The sequence below is a fragment of the Sardina pilchardus genome, chromosome 8 (assembly GCF_963854185.1).
Source record: "Sardina pilchardus chromosome 8, fSarPil1.1, whole genome shotgun sequence".
Classification (NCBI taxonomy): Eukaryota; Metazoa; Chordata; class Actinopteri; order Clupeiformes; family Clupeidae; genus Sardina; species Sardina pilchardus.
This window is the reverse complement of record NC_085001.1, coordinates 25,629,674-25,644,997: the sequence shown is the minus strand read 5'-3', so window position 1 is coordinate 25,644,997 and position 15,324 is coordinate 25,629,674. Positions and strand designations below refer to the sequence as shown.

Below are 15,324 nucleotides of genomic sequence, written 5' to 3'. Positions count from 1 at the left end.
AACAATTGTTTTCATTTTGTGCTGCTTAAACTATGTCAGACAATCAATATCTAAATAAATACGAAATGAATGGCAAAAGCGTAGACAGATATGCTTCATTCCAGCATTGGTTTATTTTATTGGACAATACAAAATTGCAAGTTAGTGTATGCACCTTCTTTGAAAAAACAAACAAACACAGTCATCAGTTTATACAGCAAGTAATATTACAGATTAGCCCAACCAAAACAATACATACTATACACACATCCTCCTCTTGTGTGGCAGCTAATATTACCATGGTAGAAACACTCAAGCAGTTCAGAGTTGTTTTCAGTGGTGATCATTTCAGTGAAGTAATAATAATATAGGTCATTAAAAAAGAACATTTCAATAGAAATGTCATCATATAAAAATATGTGCACTGTGCTGTCTGTTAAAATGTCTGATAAATTACACCACAGAGTTGAGATCAAACATTGAAATAAAGAGGTAACTGCTCCACAACCAATTCCACTTTATTTTTACACTCATATTCTCATATTCTACTTCCTGATTTCTCGTGCGCTTACGTCATAACCATAAATATGTATTTCCACTCTAGGCCATAGCAGTGCAAAGTCAAAATGCATTGATATACTGTATTTAAACAAATTAAAAATTAAGACATGTAACACCAGTGAGAGATACCTGATAATCACCAACCTGAATTGCAAAGTTGTTTACCAAACTGACAAGATCATATACATCCTATACTTAAAACAAATTGGACCAATGGAGAGGAGCTCTGACAAAACTGGCTATGATTTCACAGCAAAAACTGCTTCAACAAAAATCTGACATACATTGTAGGGCGTACAGAGAGGAGTGTGTGTGGGTGTGGTGGGAACTGTTGGAGAACCGAGAGGGAACAAGGACAGGAACAGAGATAGTGTCTGTGATATATAATCAAAAGTACCAATTGAACCATATAATAATGAAAAGATTCAACCAAACCCAAATCAAAACAAACCCACACAAATCCTAAAATGCATGATCCACATGCACGTTAATAATATGTTCAGTGCAATATATACTGCTTTAAATGGGGAATGTGTACAAAGTGAGTGCCAGGTAGCATCAGGGGACGTCAGGTAGAGGCCTTTGTTTCCCACTCCTGAAAGAAACAGCAGAAGAACTTCTCAGATAAGACAAAATAATGCAATCACACCTGATCATTGAAGACTGTAATCTGTTTTAAAATGATCCAATTTTAAGATCAAAACATAATTTTCACATTCACGAGATTGCGAAATAGGTTTGCCAGTAGTTGTGAATAGATTGTAAGTGGGAGTGTGTGTATATTCACCTTTCTCTTCTGGAAGACTTTGCCGTGTTCTATGAAGAGGGAAGATGGCGCGTGTTTCAGGGAGTGCTTCGCAGAGGCAGTTCTCCTCAGCAGTGGACTAAAGAAACCTCCCTACATGGGATCAAACCAAAATACATGTACATACTGTACAATTAGTAGAGGTGTGCATATGGGTTTGTGTGGTCTTGTATGGTGTGTGTGTGTGTGTGTGTGTGTGTGTGTGTGTGTGTGTGTGTGTGTGTGTGTGTGTGTGTGTGTGTGTGTGTGTGTGTGTGTGTGTGTGTGTGTGTGTGTGTGAGAGAGAGAGAGAGAGTGCACGCTTGGATACTTGAGTATGTGTGTATATTTATTTGACCCTGATTATGTTCTGTGTGGTTAGCTTCTTTGAAGACAGACGCTTCAGGCATTTATCTATGTATTTATGAATATGGTCACACATGTAAGGACACACAAACGTAACGTGAAAAGTACATGGGCTGCTTTATTCAATTCATAAAAATGTCCAAATCAGGAAAGCTCGACTACACATTCTCTCTCCAGGAAATGGGATTATGGGTAAAACAAGCAACTGTGTTTTATCTTGGAAACCCTCTCCCCTCTGCTCCTGTGGGAGGAAGTGTCCTCCATTCCTGTCCTGTGTAATTCAGAGTGATTATATTTCAACTGGCAGAGGCCACTGGACCTCTTCTACATGAAAGTGCTCCTGTTTCTCAATGGGCAGGCAGTCATCTGTTTCTGTTTGAACAAGAGAAATGATGAGCTGCTGCTGAAAGCTGCAAGGAGGGGCATAATTATGCCACAGTTATATCTGATGGACATTATCCAAAACAAGCCTTTATCCTTAGCTATTTAGGATGAAATGTGCAAAATGATGTATGTTGATGACGTTTCTGACCCAAAACTGAAATGTTTACTCCAAGCGTAACGTCTTTCTTTCGGAGGAACTTAAAAGAATTGTCACTGTTGAACAGCAGCTTTCATGCAGCATTCCAGACAAAAGGTGGCAGTGCATCCTAGTAAAACCGACAGGCCTGAGACTGACCTGCAGGCGGGCATCACTGTTAGCGGTGGTGGGCACAGAAGCCCAGATGTCTTGTCTTAGTAAAAGGCCAATGGATGACTGGGTTAGATTAAACAATGGGTTCCCTTTCTTTTTTTTCCGAGAGTTACTTTGACTGAATGAACAGGACTGAGAGCTATAATGTTTTCTATTAGCAGTATCATGTATTCACATAGCTGTTCTCAACCTGACACAGCTTTTTTTTTTTTTATGTTCGGCTCCTTAAACTTCTCTGTCTGTAGACTGTGAGTTTGATTAGATAGAAACTTTAAGGTGTTTACCAACTGTTATCAGATTTATTAACTTTTTCTTGAAGCTTTTGGAGAGCTACTAAGAAAGAGATGGGGAGCTACCTGCTTAAAGACCTCTAGATTAAACAGTTGTTTAAGGCAGTATTGTGTAAATGATCTATACTCTGACTTAACAGGAGTGAGATGTTCTAAAGAGAGGGAGAGACAGAGCATGCTCATAATTAATGTTCTGTACATCAATCTTTTTTGTGTGAACATACTGTATGATCATGTGCACATGACAGACAATTTGGTGTCTAGCTGTATAAAACTTATTTGTTTTGTTGAAGAGTTGAAATATATTAGAATACTCATTTATTAATGTATTTCCTTCCTCGGGTGTAGATATTCAGCATCATCTGAGGTTACCTTTATGTGTGCACTCTGTGGCACGTTTGATTAATCTTTACGTGGATGAGTGTACTTCAAATATGTGTGTGTGTGTGTGTGTGTGTGTGTGTGTGTGTGTGTGTGTGTGTGTGTGTGTGTGTGTGTGTGTGTGTGTGTTTGTGTTTGTGCTTGTGCTTGTGCTTGTGTGTATACAAACATACCTGCACTCTCTCAGTGCAGAAGGCCAGGGACTGTCTGAAGGACGTGCGCTTGGCCGGCTTGCCTGCATTGATGAGATTGACCTCTGACCCCGCTCGGAGCTGAACACGCCTCTTCCCCGTCAAGTCCAGCTTCTGAACGCCTCGCTCCATCTCACCCAATCCCTGACCTTCAACAAGCACACACAGACACACACTCCTTACATATGGACAACAGCAAAATCATATCTAACATTCAGCAAATTCAGCATTCAGAGTTGTGTAACAGATGACTGTATAAGATTATATGGACTACGTAGTCACTGAACTGTCATGCAAAGCTCTAAACAACAACAAAAAAACACTCACACACACACAAACTCTTAGAAAGCCCACAATTCATCCTGTCTCCAAGGGCGTGTCCTAAATGACATATAATGCCATTCCCAATATGGAGGATAGTGGTTTCCTTGCCACTAAGTAGGACACCACTATCTCTGGCGCAGGAAATGGTGAACATGTGAGTCATGTGAAGCGGGACCTACGCTCTCTCATGCTGTGGACCACACACGCTTTAGGCCTGCTCAGCACAAAAGTCCACTAGATTCACACTATCGTGGCTTAATCAAAGAACTATAAAGGCGTTCTAAACGTCGCTTCACTAATAACCCAATAACAGCAGTCCTCGTTTCAAAGGAGCAAGAGTTTTTGGAGGGAGCAAGCCAAATAACATTTGCTATGAGAAAGTGACACCATGCTTTCACAGATCATTAAAATCACCATGGTCATAAAATGAGGCTAAATTATGAGAACTGTTCAGGGCTACAGATGGCCCCTAATTCATTTCAGTCTCACTCTTGCTTTCTTTCAGTTCTCTCGCTCTGTCTCTCTCTCTCTCTCTCTCTCTCAATTTCTCTCATTTGAAAGAGAGAATGGGGGAGGGAGTTATTTTCCCTTTTCCACTTCCCCCCCTCTCAAACTGAGTGAAGGAAAGAGGGAAAAAATATGAGTCTCGATGTTTTTGTGCCGTGCCCATGAAAGGTCTCGCCGCCACACACCCGCATCCCGCAGCCACAAGCTAAACCGCCGGAGAAATGGCAGCCGAAACCGCCGCGGCTCCTTTTCCCAAAACTGGGAGAACACGAGAGCATGCGATGAGTGCACTCCTGCTCCCGACACATGAGGCAAGCCAGACGCTTCGCTCCCGGGGACGGCCAGGGAGCATCACCTCGCATGCCCCTCCCGGTGGACTGGACTAGGGGTCCTGGCAGCGACCACCGAAAAATTGACGGGAAAGGTGAAACGTAGACTCATAAGGTCTGCTGCAGCCGTCTACACAGATGGTTATTTTTGTTTTTGGTGACAACCTCAAGAGCTATGAGCATCTCAGATTTCTAATAATTTACAGCTGAGTATAATCATTCTGAGTTGCAAAAATAGTTTTCTTTTGCTTTTTTTGAGTAGGCTAATCCCAAATGAGATTACCCAGGAATGTGCTGTATATTATGCTGTGTTATAAGGCATTCAATTCTTTATAATGCCACATACAGACCGACATTTTGAGTAACATCCTGTCATACACTATCGTCTGTTCGTTGTCCTTAATATGACTTGTGTGTCTGTATAGTGGGGCCCCAGTAAGGACACTGCTCCTGTAACATGAGCACTTTGTCTTACAAACTTGTAGAGGCCATTTGCATCTTGCCAGACAAGTGACATGTGCCATCTGAACAAACATTTTCTTAACATCCTATGACAACTCAACTTTTCATTTCCGATTTAATGACGGCAAAGGAAATTTAGAGGCTCCCTATAGGCATATTAAAGGCCATGGTTTGGTCTGTAAAAGATCATAGAAATAAATATGTATTTTCCACATGAAATATAGCTGATCGTTCGTGCAAAACTCTCAAACATTGTTGTGGGATATACGTGTTCAGAAAGCCTGTGGGTAAATGAATCTGTCAAATAGTAGAACACAATTCTACATGTCACAGTGTCAAGATTAATCTTAAAACATACTTGATCCAAGCCATATCTTGCATTACTTTAATAATACCACTACCGGAAACCTTCACCCATGTCCCCTGACTGTTTGCCTCAGCATCTTCCTCCAGAGTCACCTATGATTACCATGTCACCACTCCACTTGCACGGGTATCTGGGCCACAGGTCTCTTATCCACTACTCCTGTCTGATGTCCCAGCACCACTGACACACACGTATCTGTCTCAGTACCCTTGTGAGGACGGGTGGAAATATGAGGACCGTCCAGCAAGTGACTGCAGTAACCACCCAGTAATGAATCGGGTCGCGTTCCCAAATGAGAAGCAGATGGCACAGGCAGCTCCACTGTCAAGACTCCACAGGCTTCTGTGCGTAAGCATGAGAGCAAGTATCCATGTCAGAGCCGCACATTTTTTTATAATAGCCTGCTTGACAGAGAGCAGCAAAAACTGGTGTGTTCTAGCACAGTACAGAGACAGACGTACACATGCACAAATGGCTACACACACACACACTGATGCAAATCATTCTAACTGTCTTTGCAACCCTATTTTGATGATATCTGATTTTCCAGTCCTTCCAATCAGATTCTGATGTCTTCCTTTTTCTCTGTCCACAGACACACACACACACACACACACACATACAGAGAGAGAGAGGGAGATAGAGAGAGACAGAATCTGAAATGCTATCACTTGATGCTCTCTCCAGACCTCTCTGCATGCATTCACACCCACAGGCTATGCATAAATGAATAAGACAAACACAGCGAGCGTCAAAAGCAGAGGAGATGGGGCAGATAGAGGGGGGTCTGACAGGGGGTCAGACAAGGGCCACAGTGGGCCTCATATCTGGGCATGTTGCGGCCTGGGCCTGAGGTCCAGACTTACTGTGGTTGCTGAAGACCTCATTGTTGCCGTAGTTCACCGAGTTCCTCGATGACCCAAAGTCTCCCTTTCCTCCGCCATGGGAGTTCTGAAACTGAACACGTTGCATTTCAGACAGATCGGCTTTTAGTACATTCGCTAGTTCTTTTATTTTCAGATCAATTTCAAAGTTATAAAGTTATTGTTTATATTACAGATAATTACATTACATTTATTATATGTAATATATGTAAATACTATTGCAGTATTTAGCATAGGCAAGTTCCTATTTCTACTGGGCCATACCATGTGCTCTAGTATACACGTGTTGGAGTAGATAGGCTGGGAGTGGACTGAACCCAGCTGCTGGAAGGGGTCATCCATGTACATGTTAGAGGTGGGGAACCTTCGTGTCTTCAGCCCACTGGAACAGATGAAAATAGCAGTGTCCTTCAGGTATTGGTAGTACTCTGCATTGTACGTGTGTTAGAGAGAGAGAGAGAGAGAGAGATCGTGTTTGTGTGTATGTATGTGTGAGAGAGAGAAAGAGAGAGAGAGTGAGTGTGTGTGTGTATGTGTACCTCAGTGGTAAGGACTCATGGCTGGCCCGATGATGGTAAGGGTCGACTGTGCTCTGACCCTGAGGAACACTCCCATCCTGCAGGAGTTGAACCCACTGCTCTTTCTCATCAGAGCAGCTAGCCTGCACACACACACACACACACACACACACACACACACACACACACACACACACACACACACACACAAATAAACATATCATCATGGTCTTCTCATACAGTAAAGCCTGCTTAATTTCACACACACACACACACACACACACACACACACACACTTACAAATATTCCCAGCCAAGGCCACTGTACCATAACACACACACACACACACACACACACACAGTGTGCAGACTTCCTTACAGGGACATCCAATCAAATCTGTCTGGTCGTTGGTCTGGTATGGTCCTCAAACTGATTTGTTTCTCAAACTGGTCCTCAAAATAAGATCTTATGCTTGCTCTGTCTTACAGTCTTACAGGCAGGCAGGGTGCACAAGGCAGGCATGCGACTGAAGCATTCAGCTTGCAGAGTTGCAACAATTAGCTTCCACTATAACCAATGGAACTGGCTACGTCAGACGTGAGAGAGGTGTGTACATTAAAAAAAATTATACCTACCAATAGTCTTCTAAAACTTTATAAATGCTCTGTGAACAGAGCGTTTCAATTGCGCACCCGATGCAGCCCGACTGTACTTGCTCTGTCTAAATAGCCATCACTCTGTAAGGTAATACAATTATGGTAATATCCAAGACGTGCCCCAAGAAGTACCTCAAACTCTTTGTAAACATTCACCATGAGAGGGATTTTATGTCACATATTTACTCTTGGCTTTTTTAACCGTGGCCTTTTTTCGATTTTAAGTAGATGTCTGAGCCTGCTTTTAAGACTAATTTTCAGAATCTTTATACACACTGGCACATGGGCCTCTGGTTATCAAGCTTCTCAGAGTAGGACATTTCTCCTTTCCGCTCCACTGAAGCAAAACAAACTCTGAGTTCCTGGAGAGCCAATAAACCTCACAGCACAAACGGGCCACTGGTATTCCAAGAAGTCCCATTATTCCATTGACTAACAGTAGCTGTGAAGAAACTGAGGAGAAGCAGGTGATCTCCACATGTGGATGGAGGACCACTGCTGTCGATGATATGAAACATGTTTTCTAAGAATCGATGTCTAACACAATTTAACTGAAATGCAAAACAACCTTTCGACGATTTTGCCTTTCTAAGTACTCTTGAAATCAAAGGTATGTCTAGACCAAAGATTCTAGAGCACTCCACCATAGACGGCCACAAATTATGTCTTCCACGTGGATTCCAGTTCATGGGAATACCCACCAATCCACATAGACAACATACTCTTGTCTCCAATAATGTGGTACCACATTGGCTTGTGGCTTGTTTGTGAAATAGTGGCTGGAAATGAGCACCTATGAGATGACATTTTCAAAGATGGTGGTGGCCCGCTTGGATGCTAACTGGCTGATGCTAACTCTGAAAATCCTGACCTCTTGTGGTTTGGACATACTGAAATGAATTTCTATGGACTAAACACACATAAATCCACTTCATCAAACACACTCACACACACACAGACACACACAGCCAAAGAAACCAGCCAACTTTCTCCAGCCACCAACACCCTGAAGTCACACAACCCTGCTCATGCAGGATGACCCTCTCTCAGGTCAGCTCAAGCTCTCACCTCCAGCACGGCCACCTGGTCGCCATGCTGCAGCAGGCTGATGCGGTAGCTGGAGGCCGTGTCTGGTCCCGGCTGCACTTGGGCCCCACGGAGCTGGACACTGTACTGGGGGCTGCCGTCGCCATCGCCGCTGCAGTCGCCGCCACTGGCCTCCTCCTCCTCCTCGCGAAACATCTTCAGCACGCCGTCCTCCACCCGGCACCACAGGCTCTGCCACTGGCAGTTCATCAGCACGTTCAGGAAGCCAGCTGGAGAGAACACACACACACACACACACACACACATACACAGCCTTATTAGCACGCAATTGAGAGGGATTGGTTGGGGGTTTTTTGGTCAGTGTTCTGGTGAAGCTGTAGCCTGATGTAGCCATATTAAAAATTCTATTCAATATTTGAGTCTAGAAATGGGGCATTGGGGTGTGATTATGAGGTATGTTTCAACCAATTCAGGGGGGAAAATGCCTCTGCACACAATTGGATAGACCTAACCAATCAGACCAACAAAATGGCCGACCGTGAATCCAAGTGGCCAACACATCCTTCTTCTAAACAAATGCTGTTTTCTGTTTATTTTTTAAAGTTAGTGGGCTGTCAGTAGGCTAGGCTATCTTGTACACCAGCCACGATACCGACATAAACGTCTAGTAAGCCATTGCTAGTCACAAGCTTTTTGGTGTAAACCAAATCAATTGAAGCACACTCAGGTCCCTTGAATGAACAGGCACTGTTGTCAATCTGTCCATCATTGTATAAAGCCTGTCCGGATGATTGTATTGGTCCGCATAATGCTGAAGTACTATAGAGGCTCGTCAATGGAACAAGCCCAGACCGAACTTCCCAACCTCAAATTTTGTGGGCGGGGCTAAGTTGTCTTCCAGGCTAGAGAAGCTCAGCAATGAACAAAACAATCCCAAAAATGGAAATGATCAGCAAAATGACTTAATGTGAACACAATAGCAACTATGAGCAAAACAAAGTCTCTGCAAAAATCTCTGCAACAAAAGTGTTGTGCATAATAATGTAACTAACCACACAACCATTATGTAACTTCAGATATTTAGACAGTGAGTGCTTCACACAACCACACCACATAGAAACACTCGCACTATAAGAATGTGGCTACGGACAAAGTTAATAAGTGCTTTCCAATAGTGGCCATTTCTAGAACAATGTTTTGGCTTTAGTGCTCATGGGAAGTGTTGACGTCTTTCCTAAACAACATCTGGTGTCACACACTTAAAACTTTTGTCAAAGGCAAACCAACCACCCACACAACTCTACCAACTACCTCAAGAGTTTGCAGTATGACTTTACCCCCCCCCCCCCTTGCACACACACACACATTATCTAATTACAGAATGAAGGCACCAACCCTGAAACATTGAAAATGAGACGACTCAGGAGTAGGTCTTCCTTTTATATAAATCACCTGACTCATCTTTTCCCATTTATTTACCCTTTAATGACATTCCAGAACCTCCCTTGTGACACACACAACCTCTAACTCATGTCTTTACACCAGTGACCACCTAGCGCATTAACTATCTGCAAAATACCACTTCCCCATATTCTGGTTTCAACAACTGCACAACACTGCAGTTGGTTAGTAAGAACTAGACTTCTGATGAATGTTCCTCTGTCCTTCAGTTCTAACATGCTTCCAAGAATCTCTCCCTCTCTTACAGGGTTGCTTTTCTCTGAAGGAGGCCAGGTTGATATTATTATAACTTGGTTAATGTAGTTAATATATATCTACAACATTGATCACATGGTTCTCTTTATGGCTTACGGTGAGGCCCGGTCCCTATAGGCCCCCTGCACACCACTGACATGCCAGTTCTGTGCTACTACAGGATCAGGAGTTGCAAGTACTACGAAGTAGCAGAGTGTTGCTCTCCTTTCCATTTCTTCCTCCTTCCTTGTCTGAGTTTCCAAGATATGCAGCCTATTGCCCTTTTGAATTCCTATTGTCAATCCCATTAACCCAAATCGACTCGATTACTATTTTACTTGTTTCTATGCATCGCAATGCAGTGACTCACAGGTGCTAGCCCAATGTCACTGAGAACGTAAACAAACACATCGGAGGGTTGCCCTGACGGCAGCCAACGCCATACCCTCGGGTCCTCCCTGCACTGCTACGCCAGAGGTGACAATTGAATTGAGCAGGAATTTGGGAGCAGGACAATGCCCTAGTGTGGCATCCACAATGCTCGCATCCTGTCTGGTATGTCCCACACCCGGCGCCCAATCCCCAGCGCAATGCCAGAGGACAATGCCACACATTGTGCATCTCACTCAGTACACAAACAGGTCTTCGCGTTGCTATTGATAGCATCCCTCTCAGCTGATGATGTACCGGTACACGGAAACACGCAATGGATTTCCCTTGAGCTGCCAAGACGGTGCTAGTTTTGAGGGGTTTTGTACTGGTTAATGGTTGGCATTTTTAGGAGGATGGTAATCGAGTTTGATATAATGGCATGAGACAAGGAAGTTTGTTCGGGTGAAACAGCGAAATCGTTCTTTTGTTCCAGGTGGAGGTATCTGCGTCACATTTGCGTAACACAAGACTTTGACATGAATAGCTGTCAGTGCTCCTCAACATCTCCAGAGATACTAACTGCACTCTTCTCTTCAATACTAATAGGAAGAGTTTATTGGAGACAATTCGAAAACGATAAATGTGATTGAGAGGCCAGCCAAACCCATTTAGGTTTGTTAGTAAATATTTCTCTGTGTGTGTGTGTGTGTGTGTGTGTGTGTGTGTGTGTGTGTGTGTGTGTGTGTGTGCGCTCACCTCTGTCCTTGCTCTCCTCTGGGCTGGGTGCTGAGGGCAGAGCAGAGAGCCTCTCATCATCCGAGTCTGTGTGCAGAACAGTGCTCGACTGCAGGCAAGAGACACAGAACATACTGTAAGTGCAGCAGTCAGAGAAGAAGGATCTTAGAGCAGAGGATCAGAAATGTGGGTGAGGGCGACAAAGCAGGAGTGAGAGGCCATGTGAGAGGGACATATCGATGGGGAAGACATGAGAAGAGGGGGAGAAGAAGTATGGCAGGAAAGGAGAGAAGAGAGGGGGATGAGTGGAGAGTGCAGGATGAGGCTGAGGCAAGGACAGAACAACAGAGGGTGGATTTGCTCATCTGAATTCCGACAGAACTCTGAATAGTCTCTTCACCTACAGTACTTCAGCTCAATATCAACTCATGAATTCATACAGTATATAGACAATCCTGCACATGAACTAACTAAACATCTGGGATTCCTGCTGGGTTCCCAGTGGCTGGCTTTGATTTTTGTCCTCAACGGATTGCCGTAGAAATGAGGACTACTATTAATAATGAATGGGCTCCATCGTCTCAGAGTTGTGTACAAACAGATGAGTTCTGCAGGCAGTACAGTGGGGACCGTTGTCCAGGACCCGCAACTCATCCCCCCCCCCCCCCACACACACACACACACACTTAAGGAGTCTCGGGATGGGCCACTGTCATGCTGGGTCAGTCCCCACACAGAAAGGCCCCCCTCATAACCCTGACAGCAGCACTGAGCTGACATATGAAAGGGAGACTTTGAGCGAGGAGCAATTAGATGAGAGACCCACTTAAAGCTTGCATGAGCATGGCCAATATACTGTAGCTCAGCCGACATTCAGAGCGACCTTCTCTTCCTTCTCTCTCTCTCTCCCTCTCCCTCTTTCTTTCTCAGTCTCTCTCTCTCTCTCTCTCTCTCTTTCCCGCTCTTTCGCTAATGTTGTTATGCGGGGAGGAAGGGGTAGTGTGGTGGTGGTGGTGGGGGGTAGGTAATTGAGGACACTGTCGACGGGGTTGCTTTACCCGGCAGGAGTCCAGCCTGTCAGACTTCAGCATGGACGACGAGCCGTGGGACTCAGGCTCACAGTAGCTAGAACCGCTCACCTCCTCAATGATCTGTATGGAGAGATAGAGAGTGAGAGGGGGAGGAGAGAAAGAGAGTGAGGGGAGGGGGGGAGAGAGGAGGAGAGAGAGAATAGATGTGGACATCAGTCTTTGAGGTCGTTTCATATGTAGAATATTTCAGATAAGTTTCACTTCGTATGGACACATACAGTAAATGCATCTATGTCATGAGCACTATTCGGTCAAGACTGCTTTCACATGGGTCTTTCATTCTCTCGCGTCTCACTCTTTCCTTTCTCTTCACCCATTCTTCTTTTCCAGCTTTCCATGTTTGATGTGACTGATTTTTCTTTCACTTAACCTCTCTTTACCTTTCTTATACCTTCCTTTAACCCCTCCCCCCCAGCGCTGTCGTGTCGTGGTGGCAGCGTAGTGATTTACTGTATGAGCTGGTCTAGCATGTAGTAGCCAGAGAAGTTGTGGGTTCGATCTAGAGAAAATGGCCCTTGTAATGTTGTTGACATACTGTACTGTACAGTATGTACATCTCTTTGGATAAAAGCGTCTGCAGAATACTGCACAAATGTAAATGCAAATGTAGTGGTAAGTAACTGAAGACGTCCAGACCTTCCTCCACTCCTCGGCCTGCTGGCAGCTCTGGAAGCCCATGATGACCGTGTCGGAGCCGGCCACCACCTTCAGCTCGTGCTGCATCTTCTTGCTGTGTCTGGACTTGTAGACCACCTGGCAGCCCAGCAGGTTCAGCTCCAGCAGCGGGTTCAGGTCCTTAGCACACTTGTAGCACTGTCAGCCGCGCACAGACAGACAGACAGACAGACAGACAGACAGACAGGCAACATGTAATTGGTATGTTAGTTTTTTGTGTTTGACTTGGCTACTTTCAATGCTAGCGCTATACTTACTTACATTAGACAAACGTAGTGTGTTTCTTACATTGCGAGCTTTTGTTTCCTGACTTCTTTGATGCTTTATTTGGCATAACACACACACATGCACACACACACACACACACACACACACACACACACACACACACACACACACACACACACTCTCTCTCTCTCTCTCTCTCTCACCAGCAGCAGGTTGTGTTTGATGATGAAGAGCTGGCGCGTCCACTGGCCCAGCCACTTTTTCCTCCTCCACAGGTACCCGCAGATGCGCGACTCGGGCAGGGGCCGCAGACAGGGCTGTGAGGCACTCCACTGGATATAGTGGGCCCTGTCCTTCACCAGCTCCCCGTCGTCCTCCTCGCCGTACGACTCGTAGTGGCTGCTGTCCGAGTCCCCTTTATCTGGGCAGGCCGGACAAAAACACACACAACAGTTTCTCAGCTATTCATGGTTAATCAACCGTGTCGGCAAATTGAGAAACGCTACAGGAGGTGATGGATGAAAATTGGATAACTGCCCAACATGAAAGAGGGTAATTTTCACCAAAGCGGAGCACAAGAGGGCTACAAAAACAATAATACAGTGTAATGAACAGTTAACAATGGGGTGGTTTTAATGCACAACATGCAGCATTGCTCTGTTTGTAAAGCTGATTGGGCAAATGTAACAGGGAAGGGGTGATCCGTCAAATGTGACTGGCTGTAGTGGTTGTACACTGCACCTGTGATGTGATTGGCTGGGACAAATGGCTCAGCTTCTTCATAGCAGTCCTCTTCCTCAGGACCTTCAGGCGGGAGAGGAGGCACGGGTGGACCCACAGACTGATGAGGAGGAGGATAGGAGGTGATGCAAAATATAACATCTGATGTCAAATGAGGAGGAAAGGGGGGTGATATAACACATCTAATGTCATATGAGGAGGAAAGGGGGGTGATATAACACATCTAATGTCATATGAGGAGGAAAGGGGGGTGATATAACACATCTAATGTCATATGAGGAGGAAAGGGGGGTGATATAACACATCTAATGTCATATGAGGAGGAAAGGGGGGTGATATAACACATCTAATGTCATATGAGGAGGAAAGGGGGGTGATATAACACATCTGATGTCATATGAGGAGGATAAGGGGGTGATATAACACATCTGATGTCATATGAGGAGGAAAAGGGGGCGATATAACACATTACATGTAATGTCATATTCTTAAACACCCAGGCTGACAGGCAGAAATATAAAACCTTTCACCCAATCTTATATCAGTGAAAGGACAAGCTGAGAGCACCACCTCCCTGGGTCCCATTACCTGCTGCTTGAGTGGCTTCTCATATCACTGTAACACATAGATACCCAAAGAGATAGATACCCAAATCTATCTGTCATTTCTGCCTGATGACCCCACAGTCTCAGAGCAGATGGATGAAGGAACTAATTCTTGCCAAAAAGGTGTAGATTTTTGAGTCTACACACACTCATAAAGCCCTCATAAAGGCTTACTCTACCCCTCATTATCCTCCAAAGCACTGACACCTGTATGCATATAACACAATCCAAACTACTGGTATTCTCCCTTGTACTTCTTTGATGGTGAGAATCGCTTGAAGACCCAACTTTTGCTGAGTACCTCTCCTCCTAACACGTCTAACAACCTAACATATCCAACTTGTGCTTACCGTGCACTCTTTCTTTACCCACTACTAATAACTGTGCAATGTAAATGGAAAATGGAAAAGTAGTGTGCATCATCATCATGTAGATAGATAGAGAGATAGATAGATAGATAGATACTTTATTGATCCCCAAGGGGAAATTCAAGATATGTATATCAGTCATGCCAAACAATATGCCAGAAACCATTTGCACAATAAAATGGCACAGTCTTCTTTCCTTCTCCCTTGCCTTTTCATCTCTTCCATCAATCTTCCCTTTCTCCTCGAGGGAGTCCTGTTTATCTAATCCCTCTTTGCTGAAGACACGTGTAAGACTTTCAGCATCGATTTCAGGATTTCCAAGAATATAACACTAAAAGCTGATCTCTGAAGCTGTACTACAGGATCCCTGCTACGATTCCCAACAACTTCAGAGAGCAGCAGAAACAGTGGGGTGCAGAGGATAAGCACTATCCAGCTCTCGGGAAAGACATCTTCAATACAGTCATTTGGTCA

At 44.4% G+C, this 15,324-nt stretch overlaps 1 protein-coding gene across 1 annotated transcript in view; it reads right to left on the bottom strand.

The window, feature by feature from the left end:
* Positions 1-91: 91 nt before the first annotated feature.
* Positions 92-15,324, bottom strand: part of si:dkey-220o5.5 (actin filament-associated protein 1-like 2) — a 35,082-nt gene continuing 19,849 nt past the window's right edge. Inside the window, exons 5-16 of the mRNA XM_062543390.1 lie at positions 13,878-13,977; positions 13,340-13,557; positions 12,870-13,046; positions 12,201-12,293; positions 11,164-11,251; positions 8,362-8,609; positions 6,659-6,780; positions 6,384-6,501; positions 6,102-6,192; positions 3,229-3,395; positions 1,328-1,438; positions 92-1,135 (exon numbers count right to left, since the gene is read on the bottom strand). Of these exons, the coding sequence (XP_062399374.1) occupies positions 1,109-1,135; positions 1,328-1,438; positions 3,229-3,395; positions 6,102-6,192; positions 6,384-6,501; positions 6,659-6,780; positions 8,362-8,609; positions 11,164-11,251; positions 12,201-12,293; positions 12,870-13,046; positions 13,340-13,557; positions 13,878-13,977 (1,560 nt within the window). The 3' untranslated portion in view covers positions 92-1,108. The remainder of the gene's footprint in view (positions 1,136-1,327; positions 1,439-3,228; positions 3,396-6,101; positions 6,193-6,383; positions 6,502-6,658; positions 6,781-8,361; positions 8,610-11,163; positions 11,252-12,200; positions 12,294-12,869; positions 13,047-13,339; positions 13,558-13,877; positions 13,978-15,324) is intronic.